Here is a 21,855-nt window from a genome sequence, read left to right on the forward strand (position 1 = left end):
CAGGCCAGCTCCTGGGGCTGCAGATGATGGGATTCATCTGCTCAGGCTTTACGGCCCTTGCGGCTTTGATATTCTGCATTCTCTTGTGCAGGTCAGAGAGACTGGGGAAGTCAAAACAGAAGGGGGATAAAGCCTCAGGCCAGGCAGGTTCAGTGACCCAGGCTGCATGGTGGAGTAAGAAAGTGAAAATCATCTTCCCAAAATTAAAATCTCAAGGTACATACTTCCTATCAGTCCTGGCAAGAAACAGCAGGAAGTCTATCATGCATGCACAAATTGTGTCAATTCCCTTGTCCTGTGTAGGTCACTTTGAGGCAAAGGGCCAACCAGTCACAGGGACTTCCCATCTCACGGGCTGTGTGACCATCAGGAGCATACTGCTGGCTTCCACCCCGGCTGTGTCTAACCATGTTGGCACATCAAGGCCTGTACTGAGGCTCAGCAGGTCCCAGGCCAGGCAGCCACTAAACGTACGACCCAACAAAGAGGAGATTCTCCCCAGTGTATGTTTCCTTTGTAAGTCAAGACCCTTGGAAGATTTAAGACCCCATACACATTGCCTACAGGTAAGGGACTTTCCAGCAATTCTGAAAAGGGTACACTCCTTCCATCAGCATCAAAATGGTAATGTCCTCTAAGGCAGAGCCTCAAGACAAAGCTAGGCAGAGGCAGACATGGCCAGGGGTCTAGAAGCCGGAGTGCAGGCAGGCTTCAGGAGGACTACACCGACACCTACCACAAAGGCTTTCCTTGCTTCTCCCTCAGCCATAGGGTCTCCTGGGCCCTCCAGCACTCTCTTTCCCACTGCGAACCTGACTCCTGATGGTCTGCGTCCCAGGCTCTGAGCACATAAGTTTCTTCTCAGTCCCAACCACCTGCCCCAGGGAGGGCCTAGAGCAGTTATCTCCCCTTTAACCGAACCCCTCCCCTCCCGGGCAGTGACACTGGTTTGGCTGAGGCCAGCTCAGGAACGTGATCCAGAGAAATGTGGGGCTTCTACTGAAATTACATCAAACCCAGGGGGAGCAGGATAACTTGTCGCTCCAGCAATCAGCATCCCGGAGCTAGGCTGCAGCAATCCCAGATTAATGTGTGGAGATAACACTTTGGATAAGTACCAACTCCCCCCTCTTCTTCCCCCTTAGATAGGAAAGGCAGGCGGTTTGGCAAGAGCAAGTGGATAACCTATCACTGCTGGCTGGAAAAGCCACTTTCTAGACCTGGAGGAGACAGTCAGAGCCATATTTCCTACAGACGAGGCAATGGGGATTGTTTTTGCTTCCTTTTAATGTAAACAGAATACACAAACACATTAAAAATCCCAACATGACACAAGAGAATACACACAGATTTATATATAGATATTTACAGGCCCTTGCAAACCAAGCGGAAAAATGGCACCTCTAGTTAAGGGAAGCTTCTCTTCCTACCTCAACCCCGTCTAAAACCAAAGTGCTGGGGCAGCTGCAGAAGCCTCTGCAATTACATCTGGATAAAACTTAGCAGGAGGCTGGAATGACATCAGAAAACTCCCAGAGCAAAACCAAGATGCTGACTTTCTGGCCCTGGCCCTGATCCTAAGCCCTTGTCCTTTGTAAGCTGACAAGCCAAGAATCTGTATGTCTCAAGAGGAGTCAGCATGACCCCTGAAATTCAGATGCGATGAGAAGGGGTTCCCGGCCCATCCCAGTTTTCCCAGCCTTGAGCTGATTGTGAAATGAGCTGCAACCAACCACGTCCAAGAGAGGAGAACGGGGGCAGTGAAGGGAGAGTGGATCCCAAGCAGAGAGATGACTACTCCTGAGCAGGACGCTGGGAACCAAGGAGAGAGGCCAACCTGGCCTCAGCCACAAACGCAGGGCTGGCTGTGGAGGACAGAGTGGGGCTGTGCTGCCACCTGGAGGGAGATGGGAGCACTGCAGCAACGCACCAGCACAGTCCTGCAGGTCCCTCAGGATCACTCAGCTGTTTCAGTCCCCTGCCCAGCAGCCTCACTGTAGCAGCTCTTCCCAGGAAATGGGCTTGGAGAAGACCTCCCTTTCTAACCAGAGGTCATAGTTCATCTGGAAGTCCTCAGGGAGGTCCACCCGCTGGCCCAGGACACTCTGCAGGCAGTTATCCACTGGCATAAAGTCGGGGTTGCTGTGGGCCCGGTCGTAGCGCCGGGCGTTGAAGCGTTCAATGTTTGCACGGAGGGCACACTCTTCTGCCTGGAAGTCCCAAGGCCGGGCATCAAGATCTAAGACAAAGAAGGAAGAACACGGTTAGGAGCCAAGCCGTGCTGCTTGGGTTCACTGCAGCTCACGGCCAGGCCAGGCAGGGCTGGGAATATTGATTATCAACCGGGAACAAGACACCTTCAAGCTCATCCTCAGGAAGACTAACAGGAATTCTTACCTAGGCAAAAAGGAGAGTGAAGTACAAGGAGAAAAGCCAGATGTACTGAGAGAAAGGCTTATACTGCAGAGATTATGTAGACACAGAGAGGGACAGCCGCATGTATGACATGCTTTTCTAAAAGTGACGTTCTCCCTGGCTCTCTGGGGTCAAAGGCAGGAACCTGGAGACTCCCTTATTTGCTCATTCTCTCTCGATTCCCTGACCAGGTACCACGTGCCACCTTGGGCCTGCATGAATTCATCAGGCATTGGGAGTACGGACAGTCCTTCAGCCATGGTGCTACATGCCAGGAATTGTAATGGTGCAGCAACATGCAGACACAGAGCCGCTGGGGTGGGCAGGGGAGACACAACGCAGGTGGAAGGAATAGCACATGCAGAGAGGCCCGGATGTGGGAAATGACAGGGCTAGTGATCAGGGACTAAGTCCTCCTGTGCCCAGGGCCCTGGGTATGATGGAGGCTGGGCTGACAGCACGTAACAGGCTATAAAGGAAGCTGGGTCAGAGTACAGAGGGGGAGAAGGAAGGAACATGGGTGGGTCTCATATGCCTTGCTTAAGAGTTTGACTCTAATTCTAATGAAAATAAGAAGCTTATGAAGGATTTACTCAGGGAAGTAACATCACAGGATCTGCATGTTGAAAAGCTCACTAGGGCAAAGTTTGAGGCACTGATGGAGGAGAGGAAGCTGGAGGCAGGGAAGCCCGTCAGGAGCTGCAAGAATTTAAGTGGCCAGAACCAAGACAGGTGCGGTGGGGATGAAAAGAGGGGACAGAGTCTTGTGACAATTCCTAGAAAAGGAATGACCTAGAGGGGAGGGGCAGGGAGCAATGGGGGATAACCACAGATGCCAAGCCTAGGTAGCTTCTCAAAGTCCTTCCTAGAGCACCCTTCCTGACACTACAGAAGCAGGAGCTGGGTTCCTTCCTGTCCCTCAGTGGCAAGCTCAGGGCAGAGAAGACCCTGAGGTATCATGGGCAGGAAGTGAAAGGTGTCACCTCTCCCCACAGCCCCCCACCCCCAATCCTGCTTCACGCAAAGCCTCACCATTGCCATACGCCCAGTCGTCGTTGAGCCGATGCCGCACCTTCTGGTAGATGGCAGACATCGTCTTCATGTTGCTCTTCCGCCACTGCCGCCCCAGGTATTTGGTCTGCACCTTGAGCAGCTTCAGCACATAGAGCTGCATCATGGCTTGTTTCACCTTCAGGGCCCGCTTCAAGATGGGTGCTGACTTGAACACCACCAGCATCTGGGAAGGGGCACAAGAGCAGCCAAGTTGAGGACAGAAATACGTGCACACACCATCACGCTGCTGCTTAACCCTTTTGAGGTTATGTGCAGCCTGAAAAACTATCCCAGTGTCCCTTGGACTGACTGAAGGGTCTCCTGGTATGTGGGACTTCAAGTGCTAAAACCAGGAGAGTTTCCAGGCAAACTACTAGTCACCCTAATTATGAGTCGGTTTGGAATCTGAAGAAAGCCATGAATTCCTTCACCGGAAATTCCTATGTGCACATGCACATAATTTCGAAGAATCCATGGACCTCCCCACCCCACAGGCATCTGCAGACGCAGGGTTAAGGAGGACTTTCAGAACCCTGGTTCTATTACCAATCAAGATTCAGGTGATACAGAAAAAACTCCCCTATTAGCGTGGATTTGCTTCAGTGCGTGACTGAGCCTCTTCTAGGTTCCAGTTCAACTTATCAAGGAAACCAGGAATCAGCCCTTAAAAAGCAGTCCCGACCTTTTTGGCACCAGGGACTGGTTTCATGGAAGATAATTTTTAAACTGAAGGCGGGGGCAGAGCTCAGGCAGTGATGGGAGCAACAGGAAGGGGAGCAGCCATAAACACAGATGAAGCTTTGCTCAATCACCCGCCACTCACCTCCTGCTGTGTACCCCCCGCCCCACCCCCCTCCCCAGTTTCATGGAAGACCATTTTTCCACGGATGGGGATGGGGGTGTGGCGGAACTCTGCAGCCCAGTACCTAATAGGTCATAGAATGGTACCAGTCTGCAGCCCAAGGTTGGGGACGGCTGCTTTAAAATACAGGGATGCGGCTACAGCAAAGTTAAGTGGGGGATACAGCTGCAGAGGTGGGCCGTACCCTGGGGACTCCCTGCTCCCAGTATGAAGGAGACGGTATGGGACTCTTCTTTAAAGAGGCTCGAGAATCCATCTCCGCGGTGAAGCCTAGCACTCACTCTTCTTTAAGCTCCAAGTTCCATCCACGCCTGCTGACTGCACTGACTCACCATCGTCCTTGAATGCTTCCACTTTGTCAGCTTGTTCAAGATCCGAAGCAGATTGATACAAGAAAAGAGGTTCCTCCAACAAAACTGGTTACTGTCACCTGCTTCCTGCAAGGTAAACCCAGGAATCATCATAACCCTCACAGCTTCAAGGTGCTCCGCAGTTTCCAAAAGGCCCTCCTACATATGAGCTTACAACAGCCAGGTCTCCTCGCCTCTACCAGGAACCCCTGCTCTTGGAACAGCCCAGGGGTGGGCTCTATCCTAGAAGTTGGTGGGGAATTGAGGCATGGAGTCTCCCTAGATTTTTCCTGAAGGAAACATAGACCATGATACTGGGGGCTGTGGCCTTAGGCTGCCCCAGAGCTGTGACCCCAGAGTCTAGTGCAGGGAGAAGGAAACAACTCTACTGACTGACTGATCCCTACGTCCAAATCTCTCTGCTCTGCAAGGTCCCTCGCCCCTGCCCTTCTATGCACTTAGAGTGCTTTAAAAGCCAGGCACTCAACAGTGACCTCACCTGTGGAGGACACCTCCATTCCTGTGTTGGGGGAGGAAGGCTCTCCACCCACTTACCCCACACCACAGGGACAGCTGGGGAGAGCCCAGCCACTCACCAGACTCTCTGCAGTCAGCTCTGGCAGCTCATGCACCACGCAGTGAGGGTAATCCAGGACAGAAATGCTGCAGAGGCAAGAGAATCCAGGTACCCACCATGAGCAAAGGCCTGGGGGCTGGCAGAGCAGCCACGACTGAGCTGGTTCCTGGCTCTCCTCCCTCACCTGGAGCAGAAGCAGACAATCTACCTTGTCTGCCTCACTCCAGCTTCCCCAGCTATAAGGTGAGGAAATACCTGCTATAGGAGAACTCATAAGGTCCTCCTATAGCCAAAGACAAGTTTGCAATCTCGTAAGGAGTATAGACTCCTTCCCCATGGCAATGAATCTGGGGCTGGGGAGAAGACTGCTCAAGGCAACTAATGTATGCCAGGCCCTACTTGAGATGGTGTCTGGCCGGCGGCTCCCCCTGTCACCCTGATGAGCAGGCACTGTCAAGTACCGCTGGTTCCAGGCAGGGCCGGCGGGTAAGATCAGCAGACAAGGTATTACAGTGCAAGTGGCCGAGCTCCTTGGAGATAGCAGGTGGCCTGTGTTCTAGTCAAAAATAGAAAAAAAGTGCAGGAGGGACAGCGAGGACAGTACTGGAGCCCAGGATGAGAACTCCCCTGCCCAGGCATACACTGAGTCACCTGTCACTAGACTCAGATTTGACACACTGGGTTCTCTACAGAGAGGGACCTTGTCCCATTCATCTTTGTGTCCTGATGCCTGGCAGAGTGCTGGCTTGTAGGTGCTGGAAAATGTTAGAAGAATGGACGCAGTGGGAGAGCCCAGCTGGGAGCCCTGCTGTCTGCCCGTACCCGCCCCTTCCTGGTCCCTGGCCCTCATCACCTGTTCTTGGCAGTGATGTAGGACATGATGTTTTGATTGAAGAACTTTAGGATCAAAGGGATGCAGTTGGCAAACACCAGATGCTGGGCCATGTATTCAAACTGAAACCAACAGAAAAAAATAAGCGTACCCCTTGGGACCTTGCCCTCTTTCCTCCAGTGACAAAAGCCCTTGGTTGGAGGACCACGTTTTAGAACATTCATGCAGAAGTCAAGCAAGGTCGAAGGCCAAGGCTCCTGTTCTTACAGACTGGAGGGCAGCACCGCCTGAGGCCCCAGCCCAGAAGACGGGAGGGAAGGCCCTGCAGGTACCTGGTAGACATGATTCAACTTAAAGTGCTTGAGCAGCAGCAGCAGGACAGCAGAAATGGCCTTGACAATGACCTCTTTGTGGCGGTTCACATCCACCCCCAGCTTCATGCTCTGCAACACTGTGGTGCTGGAAACACAATTGCCAGGTGAGCCACAAGCATGTGCGGCCCCTCTTATCTAGGCTTCACCGCGGAGACGGATTCTTGAGCCTCTTTAAGCAAACGCTCCCCCTTCACTACCCACCCTCTGGACATCTCAGAAGTCAGGCCCGGGGCTCCACCTACCAACCTCCCAAGCAATCTAGCTTGGCAAAATTTCTTCCCCATGATGCCCCCAATATATTCTTTCTCTGCTTTTCCTCCAAAAACAAACTTCTCCTTTCCAAGATCTCCCCTAAGCTTCTGCCACCATATTAACTTGAGTTCCCCAAAATGTGTTCTGTGGAATACCAGTATATTGAAAAATTTCATGTTTGGGGAAAACAGAGATTTAAAGTCAGATAAATTTAGGAAGCACCAAGTTACCCCAGTTTCTTAATTCAGGACTTCTCACTAGTAAATCTTTCTAAGAGGAAATATAATGTTTGACTCTGGAACCCTTTTTTCCAAAGACTATTACGATGGCCTAGTGTCTGTGACCTTCCCTTTGGTATTAGCCAATTCCTGCCTCCTCCCTCACCTGGGAACTGGCCACACTCCAGGGCCACAGCCACCCAGGAGCTGGGCTCAGGGCTGGGTGACACTGGCAGGAAGGCAGGAGATCAGGTGAAGGCCTGGGTCCTTCTCAAAGTAGAACATGATCTCAGTTTGTATACTCACCTCAAAGAGATGAGATCAAGGCCCAGGGAGGAAGAACCTCTAAGGATTTCACTCTATCACCTTGAGACACTCACCAGTATTCTGTCTGCCAGTTCACTGGCAAACAGGAAAGACTTCACACCTGGCTCAGGCTCGGCTATTGCTGGCAAACTGTCCAGAAGTTAAAGCTACGAGTCCTGGGTATCCCGTAGATACCCAGGCAGTTTTACTGGGAGGGTTTTGGGAAATGTCTAATGCAGCCCCATTTATTTTACAGAGGAGGAAAGGACGTTCCCTAATTCAACAAAGAGTTTACTCAGCGGCAGAGTCTACACTAGAATCCAGGCCAATGGACCAAGCCATCTTCCCAGCAAGTAAAACTATTTAATCCAAAACAGTGTCCTTTCTCTGAGTCAAAAACACCCTAAACTTAACCAGCAGAGAAGCTGCGCCAACAAAAGAAACCAACCTAACAAAGTGAAAACATCTGCCCTTCCCCTCCTACCCTCTGCCTCAGACCTGCTCCATTCACAGAATGATACTCACGGCATCTCCTCAGGCAGGACGTCTGCCAGGATGTTGATTGAGTCTGTTTTGGCTTTCGAGGTGGGAGCTGCAGCTAGCAGGATCTTTAGGAGGGCAATCTGGGAAGAGCAAAACATTCAGACACAGGTCTGAGAGTGTCCAGAGCCATAATCAAGCCCTGAAAGGCACCTTCTGTAGGTGCTCAGGTGGCAGGGGGGGGTGAAGGAGGCAGGCAGGGTCTACTCTCAAGGCCAGTGTAGTGGGGTGGGGGACCCACTGCAGGTACCACTCACCATATACTGAGGCAGGCTGGGGAGCAAGCCTTGGTAGAGGGTTTCTGCAGGGACTTGCTCGACTTCTTCTTCTCCCTTTTAACACAATAGGTCCGGACTGTAATCTCCTGAGCCAGCTTGCTAGCTGGCTTGAGGAGAATCTACAAATGTGGATGTAAATAATGACAGCAAAGCCTGTACACATACACTGTGCTGGGCATTTTACTTGTAATGACTCAGTTAACCCTTATCACAACCCTATAAAGAAGGTAGTATTATTTCCAGTTTACAGGCAAGGAAATAAAGCAGAGATAGATCCAGCAACTTGCCTAAGTTGCTGCCTACAAAGCGGTGGCGCTGGGATTCAGAGGCAGGAGCCTGGCTCAGAGTCTGGGGTCTTAACCCCTGCACTAGACATGTGCCGCCCTCTGCACCGGGAGTTCTCTGAGGGCAGGGCCTGGGGCAGCTTTGTGGTCTAGGCCCAGCCCAATGCCTGGGAACAGCCGAGGACCCTGTGAGCTGAAGGAGACCTCCAACTCACCCCTGAAAGAGGAGAGCGAAGGTATTCCTCTTCCATCTGCGCCTGCACCTCTGCAATCGACGTGTACTTGTGCTGGAGAGAGAGATGGGAAAGGTAGACATCCCTCATTTTCTGGCCAAACTTCCTGCACCCTACCAAAGACCCTATGCGTTTTTCTTCAAACATGATCTTCTGAAAGAGGGTTATCACAAAGAACCCTAACTAAAATCCAAAACCCAAAATATTTTTCTAAGTGGGCACCTACCTCTTACAATCAGGGCAAAAAGCCCACAGTAGATCAGAAAAAGGCAAATTAAAGGAAGAAAAGAAGTTTTCAGATAGTTACAGTGATGGGAAAAATGTTATTAAAAGCAAAATCAAGTACTCAAAAAGCCTAGCTGCACAGAGACCACTCAGTACTACGAATTCCAAAAACATATTTCAAAAACACATGAACAGTTAAGACTCCAGATATGTTGCCAGGGGAAACACCTCTTCCCCACGCTTGATGTACCGTCCATTGCAGAGGAACATGATTTGCCAAACACTCCCGGTCTCTCCCTGCCCCCTCCGCACACTCACTCCTCCCCTCTCTGATTGGTGAGCACGGGAGGGGAAACAGGACAGTCTCAGCCCAAGCCCTTTCTCTTTTCTCTTAGAATCTGCCTGCCTGCCGACAGCCTGTGCTCTCTTCCTCTCTACCCCCCAGGCTCAGCAGGGCCTCCCAGCACTGCCTAGGACTAGGTAGGCGAGTTCACCTAATTCTGGCACTTTGGTATTAGCACATTACTGTGTTCTCAAGCCTCATTCTCCAATCACTCTATGAATTATAAAGCTGGCACTGCAATCTCCATCTGCCTACTCCTCTACTGCAACTGCCTTAGAACTTGGGCAAGGAAAAGTGAGAGCTATTTATTGGGCTCCTCAAAATTCCAAACACTATTGGGTAATATAACCTTTAATGACCCTCCAGTCAGTCCCAGACAAAAGTTCAGTGAAAATGAGTAAAACTTAAGAACTGTTTTCGAGGGTCCCGCAGCCAGACAACAGTCTTAAAAGGCTTTTCCCTATGGGCTGGTCTCACTGAACTCACTTGGGACCAAACTAGGCCAAAAGCTCAGCCAAAGACACTTACCTGTTTCAGAGTCTTGATGCTTTCGTGGATTGGCCTGGGAAGCCCCACCACCGTGTTCGTGTCACTGGAGAATAAAGAAGGCCCCGTGTTGAGCCGTCAATTCACCTGGGACCCCAAACACCAAAGGCCAGGACAGTGAACAGCAAAGTGAACTCAGACACTCACCTGCCTAGAGTGTAACCTATAAATTTGCTGCGGCTGGACTCGAGGAACATCTCAATGTCTTTCTCTCTGCCAAAAAAAAAAAAAAAGAGAGACAGAGAGAGAGAAAGGTTTTTATGAAACACTATTTCAAGGTGTCATGGTTAATAGAAATCTAGAATATCAAGAAACTGTGAAGCCAGAAGAAAAGTGTCCCACAATGGTTTTTCTCTTTGAAAAAAAGAAAAAAATTGAAAAATCCAGAGTATTTTAATGTTCTTTATAATTTTGTTGGATCAATAACCTGCAAATATGTATAACTAGTTCATTCATAAAATTAAGGTGATAACATCAAACGTAAAAGCGTACTTTATTCAGATAGTAGTAACAAGTTTGTCAACAGACTTTCTTAAATATTTAAAATTTTTAAACAATTAAAGCTATAAGCAGCTGGGCGTGGTGGCTCACGCCTGTAATCCTAGCTCTCTGGGAGGCTGAGGCGGGCAGATTGTTTGAGCTCAGGAGTTCGAAACCAGCCTGAGCAAGAGCGAGACCCCGTCTCTACTAAAAATAGAAAGAAATTAACCGGACACCTAAAAATAAATAGAAAAAAATTAGCCGGGCATGGTGGCGCATGCCTGTAGTCCCAGCTACTCGGGAGGCTGAGGCAGGAGGATTGCTTGAGCCCAGGAGTTTGAGGTTGCTGTGAGCTGGGCTGACGCCACGGCACTCACTCTAGCCTGGGCAACAGAGTGAGACTCTGTCTCCAGAAAAAAAAAAAAAAAAAAAAGCTATAAGCTACTGATTTTTCATATAGGTCACATATTCCTGCCCCAAACAACTGGCATACCTTGCATTTCTGATATCTTGTATTCACTTCACAGATCAATGAAAACTGAGGCTTTACCTGGATCAAGAAAGTGATTTCCATATCCTGTCACATGTTCATCTAATTCTTAAGTTGCTGCCTATCAAACAGATACCATTTATGTATCTCCAGGTACTTTCCCATCCACCGATTCACCTACACATATCTCAAAAATCTTAATTATGGTTCTAAAGAAACTTCCTGCCAGGCACAATTGCTCATGCCTGTAATCCCAGCACTTTGGGACACCAGGGCAGGAGGATCACTTGAGGCCAGGAGTTCGAGACCAGCCTGGGCAACACAGTGAGTCCCCAACTCTACGAAAAATAAAAAAATCAGTCAGGTGTGGTGGCATGCGCCTATAGTCCTACCTACTCAGGAGGCTGAGGTGGGAGGACTGCCTGAGCCCAGAAGTTGGAGGCTGCAGTGAGCTATGATATCACCACTGCACTCTAGCCTAGAGGCAGAGCAAGAATATACAACCTCAGGATGGATGCAGATGAGTTCACTTAAGTCCCCTTGTTTTCATTCTTTTCCTATCTCCCTTCACTAGCATGTCTAATCAAGAGCTAATTTCAATTACTGACTCAGAAGCCACAGGAGGGCCACTGTGTGTGAAACCCGCAGGTCAGCACAGGGCACTTTAACAGAGACTAGTCCCAAAGCTAAGGTCAGCCTGGCCCTGCAGAGGACCTCTCATGGTGACTCAGGCCAGATGCCAGGCCTGAGGTGTGAGGGCTCCAGCTTCAGAAGCCAAGAGTATTCTGGAGGTCTGAGACTCACCTGACCTTGGGAGCCCATGGGAGCCCCTTGGGGCAGGTAAGCCTGTCAGTCTGGGCGTGCTGTAGTGGGGGAGGCATCACCTCATCCCGCTCAAGAGGGAATGTCTCCCCCTCCAGACTGTTGTCATCATCATTCTCCTCTTCCTCTTCTCGAGAGTCATCAGCCTTGTAGGGGTCCCGCTCGTTAAAGGCATCTAAGTTGTCCTGCTTTATCAGAGCCTAAAAACGGGGCAGGGATAGGAGACGAAAGCCAGCTGATGAAATAGAAAAGGGAAATGCAGTTACGGTGGACACAGCACAAAAAAGCATTGGGCAGCGAGTCAAGAACAGTGGAAAAACCAGAGAGGGAGTCAAGACTGGGACCAAATGACAAATCACTTCTTGCTCTAGTCCTCGAAAGCGCCATATGCTGAGTATTTACTATAAACTGGGCCCAAGACTGGGGACAAAGTGTCCCTGCTGATCAGAGACAATTTCCAGCAGCCTGACTCCTCCAGGCACCCTGCTGGCTGCTGCAAGTATGCACCTTGAGAGCCCTCAGGAGTCACAGGGACCCTGTCGCCCTCACCTTGTGCTCCCGGCGGCCCCGTTTCTGTTGCTGTTCAATCAAGTCTGAGGCAGACGCTGGTGGAGAGGCAGCCCTCATGTTGCGGATCACTTTGATGCTATCCTCAGGCAGCGGGGGAAGGCCCAGGATGGTGCGCTTCTCAGCCTTCATGCTCTGCAGCTCCTCGAAGCCACCCAGCGTGCACTGCGTCGTGGACAGGGGAGCAGAGCCAGGGTTGACATGTACACAAGGCCAGTCCCTGATCACTGTGTCAGGCTCGAAAGTACCCATGACACCATGACCCACAGTAAGAGGAGAAATGCAGGCTGACTGAACCTAATGCACAGATACTTTTAACTCTGCACATATGACATACTCTCCAACTTAAAAAAGGAAGTGCCTAACCCTCAGTTCCTAGAAAACATGGTGACACTCATATGCTTCAAAAGTTGGACATGTCAGTCTTTCAAAGTCCAATTGGAAATATATCATTGGTTGCTCAACTTTAAAAGAAAAAAAAAAAGCTTCATCTAAACATTTCCCTAGAAGCCAAAACCCCAGCACTATACAGCAATTTTAGGCTGCTTCGTTTCACCATTTCCAAGCAATTCAACTTTCCTCTCTGGCTTCAGCAAGGCTTTGCGAGGAACCAAAAGGATGTCTGGCCAAGATAAAATGTGTAGATAACTCTTAGGGGGCCCTCAACTTACTAAGCCCTGGCTCCACAGAGCCAATCCATTCTGAAAGGAGGGAGCGTGAGCCCCCGTGATAGCAGCAGTCCAAATTCCAGCTCCGCTTTCTCCCTAGGTCGCTCCTCCTGAGCAGAAGGGCGCCTAGCGCGGCCTGGGCCTGGCTGCTGACAATGCCGCGAGCCAAGTGTGCCAGGCAGCCCACCCCGGCATCCATTCCCTCCCTTGCTAGAAACAGTCATGTTTCACACCATGCCCTGAGCAAAGTGGAGGCTAGCTCAGGATTTGCTCTTGCTTCCTTCAAGTAACATCTAACAGAGAGGCCCCAATCATACCAGCTCTAACTTTAACTCGAATCCCTTTACAAACTGCAGGTTCAGGAGCTGCTCCCGAGAAGCTGCTTGGCTGGGGCAGAGCTGTTCTATGGCTGAGTGAATGGCTTCCAGGGGTCAGGGAGCCAACAACCTATTCTGACTCAAAGGCCAAGCCCTCTTTGGCTGCAGTGGGCCCAAGGTGGCACCTCTTTTGTCATCTCCTTTCAGTAGCTTTTTAAATAATTTTTTTTTTTTTTTTTTTACCAAAGTGGTTATATACTCACATAATTCAATACTCAAAAGGATATACAAGCAAAAGTCTCCCCCTTGCTGGCCGGGCACCTGAGTTCCCCTGCTAGGAGGTGCTTACCAATACTGTCTTCCAGAGCAGCAGGAGAACTTTCTTCATGGGGAAGTGAGGGGCATGGCCGCTGCAAAATTTGGTCACCATCCCGAACAGCATGATGGCAAATGGCTCGTTGTTGTACAGCGGGGAGCCTGGAGGCAACACAAAGATATCAGAACACAGGCAGCAAAAGGACCCCTCCCAGGGCCTCCAGCCTCAGTGTCAGAGTCCGACCTCTAGAGAGGATCCCCAGGGTCCTACCCAGCTCGGCTCTGAAGGTCTGTCGCATTGTCCTCCACTCAGCCTTGTCCTCCTCACACTCCTGGTGAACGGTCTCTACAATCAGGTACATGATGTTGAGCAGGACCCTGAGGACGAGAGCCAGCTCATGACGGAGTAGGAGGAGAATCAAGGGAGCACCCTTGGCCTCTGCACCTCCCAGCTGATGTGAGAAAGCTTGTGCACAAACGTCAGCTGGTGGGGAGAAGGTGTAATGCAGAGCAAACTGGAAAAACAGAGGTGAGAATCTGGGCATGCACAGAGCACAGGAATGCTTAAGTCTCTCCCCTGGTGCTTCCCTCACTGGCTCATGTCTCTCTGGCTAAGGCCAGATCTCATTCTGTTCTGTCTTTCCAGTGTGTAACAAAGTGCTTAGTCACAGCAGGTGCTTAATAAATGGTTACTGGATGAATGAATATGACTAAGAATGGCCAAAAGCATTTACTGCCCTAACCCTCCTAGAAAGAAAAAAACACAGAGGTAGTAGTTAGCTGTGGGGGTCAGAGCAGAAAGGAGTCACAGTGAGAACAAGGACAGTGCTGGAGCGGAAACAGAAGTCACAAGTTACAGTGACGGACTGGAAACAAGCAGCCAGGAGGTGACACTCAGAGACCCTAACTATACTAGGGAACATAACAAACACTCAGTCTGAAAATCTTCCAAATTCATAAAAAGAGACAGATTTCAACCCTCAAAAATGGAAAAGGTGATCTTGTTTAGCAGTTGCTAATACTTCCTGTGCAGCCAAAAAACATTATGAAGTTGTCAGGACTAACCAAATGCAGACCAAGAGACCAGGCTGTGTGCATAAGAAGGTGGGAGTCCAAGGAGCAACATCATGTGTTTCATCCAAATAAAAAAAAAAATCCCACACCCAAGTTCCTTGCAGTAGTATGGGCAGGAGGCCCAAATGTAACTGTGCTCTCGTAAGTGGCTTGACCCTGGACTGCCCAGAACCCCACCTAGGTAGAGCCCTCAGCAGTGCCTACTGATCACTCACAGAGCCCCTCATACCTGCAGGTTAACGTGTACAGAGGAACGCACACACAGTGAGGAAACCCAAAGACACCCCCAATGCCCTGCTCTGACCTCATCCCTGACTAAAGCTTAGGGAGCCCAGGCTTGCTGCTTGCCTCACCTCAGGTCTGTGCTGTCAGCCAGGGAGATGGCAGGCTTCCTCACTGCACTGCTGCAGGCGGCACTGTTGCTGCAGGAGAGATTTAAGGGTCAGCACCTTCACCCAGGAAGGAAGGTAAGTGATGCTCCTGACAAGTACCGCCCAATGGGGGAGTAAGATGTCATGATATGTGCTTAGACTGAACAAGTGGTTATAGGAAACAGTGGTTAAGAACTCGGGCCCTGGACCAGACTGTCAAGGTTTGAATCCTGGCACTAACTATGCCTCAGTTTCCTCATCTGTAAAACGGGTATGATAATAGTACCTATGTCATTAACACGAATGAGTACGTGTAATATCCTTAGAACAATGACTGGGGCATGTAAACACTCAATGAGTATTCTTAGCTCTTACTACTGATGGTGTTATCCTTAGATGAGCAGCAGTTGACCTGTCCATCAGACAAAAGACAAAGGTAACACAGGCTAGGGCAGGCACCGGTTGAGCTCATGTGTCAGACTTGTGCCTGGCCTCCTGCCAAAGGGAAAACTACAGGGCACACATAGTGGAGTCTGCAGGTTCAAAATGAGAAGCCTCCTTTAGAGGGGCATCCTAGGCCTGGGCAGGACCTGCACCGTCTGGGTAAAGCTCTGGTATTAGGGAGCTGCAGGGACCTGTCACTGGCCTCCATTAGTCCTCAAGGTACAGGCGAGCAACTCCCCATTATTCAACCCAAGTGGACAGAACAGAGACTAGGACCAGACCCTCAGCTCCATGTGGCCCATTTAACCCTCTCAAAGGCAGTTAGTTCTATGATCCTCTGTCCTCCTTTCCATCCCTGCCTCCCTTCCCTACTCACGCCCATGAAGAAGTGCTCACTCTATTTCCATGTTCAGAAGCTCCACTAAAGCATTGAACGTGCCCACCTCCAGGAGCAGAAAGATGTTGTAGCGCATCCAGGACTGCACCTCTGCCTCCGAGCTGCACTCCCCAAAGGTGCCTGCAAACACAAGGCATAGCTCACAACCCCCTCCCCACATCTGGTTGGGCAATATCACTGGCAGAAGTGCCAGGGGTCCCTGGGGAGGTCCACTCAGTACCTTGGGCAACATAGAGAATTGCTCGAGCCACCTTGAGTCTCTTCTCCCTGGCAGTGACTTCCAAGCCATCTAGGAGCCTCATGGCATGGGTATGGTGCTGGTTGGTGTCCAACTCAGTCCACTTCTTGTCTGTCACTACAGGGCAAAAACCCAGTTACGCCTGAGCCCAGAAAAATCCTCATAATGGCATGGACCCAGTGTTAATCCACCAAATTCAGGACTGCCACAGGACCAGTACTCCCTCTGTAAGGGATAAGGTCATACTGCTGCTCTATGAATTTGAATTTCCAAACTGAAACACTGGTATTTGTGGTGCAGTTTTAGTAACATGAAGCTTCCCCCTCAACCCCAATACTCACATTCTAAAACGTCTCTACCAAAGTGCCCATAAGCTCACTCTAAATGTCATATCTGGCCCTGAACAATCATGGTTCAACAGGTTTCTCAGGCTGCTCCAAGATGACTTAGGTCATTCAGATGACTAAGAGGAAAGCTGCAGCTCCCGTGACGCAGGGCAAAAGAACCAAGAAGTGGAGGAAATCATCTCACCATGAATCCGGAAGTCCTCCTCAAAGCATTTCCGATTCATCAAAAATTCGGGACCTTCTGTGTAGCTGTAAAGCTCTGTCAAGAACAAAGTCTCATCACTGTCAGCTCCATGTCTGCATTCCACACCAGGTCTCACGTAACGCAGAGAAGGTAAGGCATCTGCTTCTACTCTCAACTCTGTCCCTGAGTCCCAGTGACTCCTGGGCTATGCTCTCTAATTACTCAGGGGGTCTTAATGCTCTGATGTGCACAAGGAGAGAATGCTGACAGCCTTGCAGCTGATAACCACAATGCCAGTAAAGCACACATCTGGGCATTCCAGTCTGACGTGCATCCATCCTACCATGCCATGCCAGAGCTGACCGCCACCCAGAGTACACATCTCTCAAATGGCTGCTACCTCTTGAGTAGGGCCTGTACCATGGAGGGTGGAGGAGCAGCTCCCTCTGACCTCATATTCAGTGTGAGTGGCAGTGGCGATGAAAGATAGGCACAGATGCAGACATCCATCATGACCCACTGCTGCAGCAGAGACCACTGTCAGGGCATAGTGTGTGGCCAAGAAACGTCGCTGACTGTCTCACACTGGGATTGGACTCTAGCCAACTAAGCTGACCAGAGACACTTCATGAAGTAAAGGACAACCCAGTTCTCAATGCACAACGCTTGAATCAAACAACTAACCCGTTTTTTATGTATCATTAATAGAACTAGGGGAAAAAATGAACTCCAAAATATTCATTAATTTTCTTAAAGACCAATGAGGAAAAAACTACCCCCAAATAACACACAGGTCTATGCTTTACCTGACAGCTCTGCAGCCCACTTGTCTGTATCAGCATACTCAAACTCAAGGTCTGGAGACTCGGAATAACCCTGTTGGGAAAAGGAGGAAGCTTTATGAAAAAGATCAGTTTGAGTTTTTGCAAAGGAAGAAACACATATGCTTCCAGAGACACTGCTGTGTTACAAGACACCATTGCCTCTATTTTTTTTAATGTTTTATCACAATATCTTGTCTCCTGGGCTAACTCGGGTCTCCTTATTAAGCACCTCATACTTTCCTTTCAGAGCACTTATCATAACTTATAATTATATAGGAACACAATAATTTGTGTACTGTCTGCCTCTCCACAAGACTACAAGTTCCTTGAGAGCAGGAACTTTGTCTGTTTTGCTCACCAATGATTTCACAATGCCCAGCATAGTATTATGCATGAATAAGCGCATGGATGAATAGTTTATACTGGCATAAATATCTGTTAAATTAACGAACACAAAGTTTCTATGAACTTTGTGCAGTGAATGACTGTTCCATGTGATGCTAAGACTCCAGAAGCCTTACTTCTTTCTGGCTAGTGGGCTATCAACAGCTCGGGACAAAATGAGTACTGAAACCCTCAGCCTTCCTGCTCTTGTCTCACATTTCAGTGAGAAATGACAGAGAAGGCAGTAGTGGAGCAGATCGGCTTTCCTCCCATACACAGGAGAGAACATGACAAAGAGAATGTGCTAACTGCTGCGGATAGGTGATTACTGAGAACACCCCATCTTGGAAGTCTTGCACTGGGAAGAGAGAAGAAGCTAGGAAGAAATATGTAAAGTAGTTAGGCTTAATTACAATCTACTTAGAAAACAAAGGGCACCAACAAAATGACACAACATACCCGCAACTAAGAACTCCTTATTCAGAAATAACACAGTGTATGCTTTCACGAGTTACCGTGCTTCAGTTTCTTCACTCATGAAATGGGGATGACAAAAATCTACCTCGAAGGTTTGTAAAGACTAATCAAAATTATGTAGCACATAGTGGGCTCTCATCAAATGTCAGCCTCCCTGTCCTCCGGGCATTGATCAGGCTCCCGAACTACTGATTGCAGCTCTGACTAAAGGAAGAGCGCAGCATCAGCATCTCTAGGGAAACAGATCTAGACAGGGCTCTCAGCTTAACTGTGTCCATCTGACTGGCCTTTCACTTGTCTATGTGAAAATTAAAGGACAGAATCAGAAAATGCATCAAAGGTATTTATTTGACCATTCATAGCTACTTAGGAAAAATTTAAGCTATTTTTCGAAAGGATAACTCCTCCCATAATGAAGGTGTATTCACCCCCACCACTTTCAGTCAGTTACCCCCTCCCTCCTTCCACTAACATCGCTTTGCACTCACATCACACGTGAAAAATTATTATTGCAGTCATCATTGATGTCCCATCACCCCACCACGCAGTGGCTCTGAAAAGGGCGGTTTCTTTGCTTTTTCAAATAATTCACTTCAAGCTCAAATTATGTCTACTTTGGGATTGCCAATTTTTAACATGTTTTACCAGAGGTTTGGGCTTGCCAACAAAAAACAAAAGTTTAAGGGGAACTGATTTCCCAAGTCTAAAGATAGTATCATTACTCTTTGGTATGAGCTGGTACATTATGCTCAACGAGGAATTCCTCTCATTAACAAGCGCCTGGCTGCTGATTAGCCTGGAAGACTGCATAGTGAGTGCTCTGGGAACATGCTCAGAAAGCCCTAAAACGCCGCGACGTGCGTATCTTCATTCATGAATTCTGCAAAGGGAGGCTGTGGGAGGAATTCTTTAACTCGGGGTGAGGTGAATAGTCAGCTCCAGACTATGGTGTCTCCGGAACAGAAGGAAGACAAGGGAATGCTAATCCCTAATGCATATTTAAAATGTACATTTCTGATCTTTAACAATTCAGCACCAGGCGCACTGGGCACACCACCCACCAGGCACTGTCAATCCACGGCCTGAACCTGCGCTGGCTAAGGTCGGAGGAACTGGGCACGTTTCCCCCTCCTACTCTCACAAACCTCGGCCCGCGCGGTACTATCAGTGACAATTAGCTCCGTCCGGCTCTAAGTGCCTTCTAAACCCTTCCCTGCCCACGCGCGCCGTCCACCGAGCGCTGCGGAACCCACGAGCCGGCCCGGCGTATGCTTGCCAGGGACCAGAGGCCAAAATGATCAGAGACTGGGGACATGCCGCCTGGTCCCCTGGAGCGCACGCAGACCACCGATTCTACACCCCCGAACTGGGGAGGGGACGGCGTCCCCTGAGGCGACGCCCACAGCCCGGGCCCCAAGGGAGCAAAGGAGTGGTCACCGGCTCCGGGAGGTTCTCCCGAGCGGCAGAGCTCCGGGCGAGGATCCCAGCTTCACGCCCCCGGCCCCGGGAGCTGCCAGCCTCGCTTCCTGCTCCTTTCGCTGTAAAGTGACAGCTCCCCGGCTTGGCCCTGCCGAGCCTTCCAGGAAGCCCAGCTTGTCCCCTCGAGCGGACCCCGCCGCCACCCGCCGGTGGTAGCCTCGCCCCTCGATGCTCCTGACCTCCGAGTCTTTGCGCTGGTTTCGGTTAAACTCTCGGGCTTTGCCCCCGGGCAGAAGGCCTCCGCCGGCCCGCGGTGCCCCAGGTGGAGGCTGCGCGGTTGCCGGCGGCGGAGGTGGCGGCGGCTGGGGCTGTTTGTTGTTCACCATCAGCGGGCCGGGACCGCCGGCTGCCGGCTCCATCTTGGCTGCTCCACACCCCCGGCTCAGTTCGCGGACAGTCGCCGTTCACGCCACTCTCGCGTGATTTTCTCCATGAACTTTCTCTGGTCGCCATATTAAGTGTGGCGGCAAGTGCTAGAAGCCATCTTGGCTGCCCAATACCTCGCGAGATTACCTCCGTCTGCAATCCTTCCCTTCTTGGTCTTTTCAGGTTCCTCCTTTCCTTTCAGTTCCCAGTTTGGGTGTCATTTTATCTGTGAGTCCTCCCTTAGCTCCTTCAGTAAATTTAGTTACCCCCTCCTTCCTCTAACATTGCCTTGCGCTTATCACCCACGGCCCTGTAAATGGCTTAGGGGATATAGTAGTGAACAAAATAGCCAGGTTCCTAGTCTTCACACAGTTAAGGTGGTGACAAGTGCTGATCGTTCGTTCAACAAACATAAAGGTTGCCTGTGTTCTCAGTAGTGGGACAGAATAGGGAACAAGTCAAGTTTGTGCACTCATGATATATAACATAGTGCCCAGTGGGCCAAACAACAAACAAATGTAATATTAGAGAAGTAAGTGCTAAAAAGTGTTAAAGGAAAAATTATTCATGACACTTGTTAAAGACTACGGTAAGGCAGACGTTATCTGAGGGGGCCCATGGTGATAGGTATAGGGACCACTCCAACCAGGTCTTGCAGTGGGGAAGAGAGATGGGGCTCCACTCCAACTCTAGCAAGGACAAATGGGGGTTATTACCAAAGAGCAGGGTGAGGGTCAGTGGATGGGAAATTACTAAGAGAAACATCAAGTATAAGGGGTTTTTGGCTAAATTGACTGAATAAGATTATTGCTGAGAGCAGGCCAGGGTGCTGAGATATCAAGGGTGGTCAGGTACCAAGTGGTATGGTTTGAATGTGTCCTTCAAATTTCATGTGTGGGAAACTTAATCCCAAATTCCTATGTTGATGGTATTTGGAGGTGGAGCCTTTGGGAGTAATTAATATTAGAGAAGATCATCAGGCTGGGGCCCCCATGATGACGCTTTATAGGAAGAGAAATCTGAACTGTTGTTCTTCTTGCCGTCTCAGCAGATGGTGCCCTCTATTATGTTATGACGAACACGGTAAGAAGGTTCTCACCAGACGCATCCCCTCAACCTTGGACTTCCCAGCCTCCAGAACTGTAAGAAATAAATTTCTTTTTTTAAAATAAATGACCCAGTCTTTGATATTCTATTCTAGCAACAGAAAACAGACTAAGACACCAAGGGTGGGGGATCATTGCTAAACTGATTTAGCAGGATTCTTGCACAAACTGGATTCATCAAGGACAGAGAGAGAAGCCCAAGATCCAACCTAGTCAGGCAGAAGACTCAGAGGAGCCTGACTAAAGTTATGGTAAAAGGAAAGAGTCTGTCTGAAAAAACAAAAAGAAATGTAAGGGATTAGAAGCTGGCAGTGGGTGGAGGGTGAGGGCAAGGCAGGGAGAGCGACTATATTAGTTAGGCTGCCCCACTGAAGGCAGGACTGAGGTGCAATTTTGGATGAATTCTCAACGAAGTAAGGGAGAATCTGCAAAGTTCAAGGGAGGGCACAGGGGCAAAGGGACCAGCCAAGTGCAAAGGCCCTGAGGTCAGTATGGCTGGAATTAAGTGAGTCAGGGAAGACTAGTAGTTGATGAGAGCCAGATAATGCAGAGGCCAGAAAAATGCAGGGTCTTCAAGGGAGTAGAAAGGAGTTTGAATTTGATTCTAAATGAAATAGAAAACCATTAGAGGGTGTTAACCAGGCAGATGTCACGATACGGTGTTTGAAAGATCAGTCTGGCTGCTTTTGAAGAATGGATTGGAGAGATGCACAAGTGGATAAGAGTAGACAAGTTAGGAGACTGCGTAGATGGAGATGATGGTGGACAGTGTTGGGTTGATATGACATTTCTATATCGTATAGGTAGAGTTGACAGC

At 49.6% G+C, this 21,855-nt stretch overlaps 1 protein-coding gene across 1 annotated transcript; it reads right to left on the bottom strand.

Annotated features, from left to right (window-relative positions):
• Nucleotides 1–1,272: 1,272 nt before the first annotated feature.
• STRIP1 (striatin interacting protein 1) lies at nt 1,273–19,956 on the bottom strand. The gene is made up of 21 exons (XM_012663380.1): nt 19,746–19,956; nt 17,209–17,278; nt 16,403–16,477; nt 15,854–15,988; nt 15,633–15,753; nt 14,775–14,843; nt 13,619–13,725; nt 13,382–13,509; nt 12,030–12,212; nt 11,463–11,680; nt 9,836–9,901; nt 9,671–9,734; nt 8,557–8,628; nt 8,037–8,111; nt 7,765–7,862; nt 6,422–6,548; nt 6,111–6,211; nt 5,277–5,343; nt 4,663–4,767; nt 3,448–3,652; nt 1,273–2,239 (listed from the first exon to the last, which is right to left on the bottom strand). The coding sequence occupies exons 1-21, from the start codon at nt 19,923–19,925 to the stop codon at nt 1,992–1,994; spliced, it is 2,514 nt and encodes an 837-aa protein (XP_012518834.1). The 5' UTR covers nt 19,926–19,956; the 3' UTR covers nt 1,273–1,991.
• Between the last annotated feature and the right edge of the window lie 1,899 nt (nt 19,957–21,855).

The sequence above is a fragment of the Propithecus coquereli genome, unplaced genomic scaffold, assembly GCF_000956105.1.
Source record: "Propithecus coquereli isolate 6110/MARCELLA unplaced genomic scaffold, Pcoq_1.0 Scaffold802, whole genome shotgun sequence".
NCBI classification, from domain to species: domain Eukaryota; kingdom Metazoa; phylum Chordata; class Mammalia; order Primates; family Indriidae; genus Propithecus; species Propithecus coquereli.

Coding starts and splice junctions, on each gene's coding strand:
- STRIP1 (XM_012663380.1), bottom strand. CDS start 19,925: ATGGAGCCGGCAGCCGGCGGTCCCGGCCCGCTGATGGTGAACAACAAA. Junction 12,213..13,381: donor TGCTCTGGAAGACAGTATTG/GTAAGCACCTCC, acceptor TCCACGACGCAG/TGCACGCTGGGTGGCTTCGA. Junction 9,735..9,835: donor ATAGGTTACACTCTAGGCAG/GTGAGTGTCTGA, acceptor TTTATTCTCCAG/TGACACGAACACGGTGGTGG.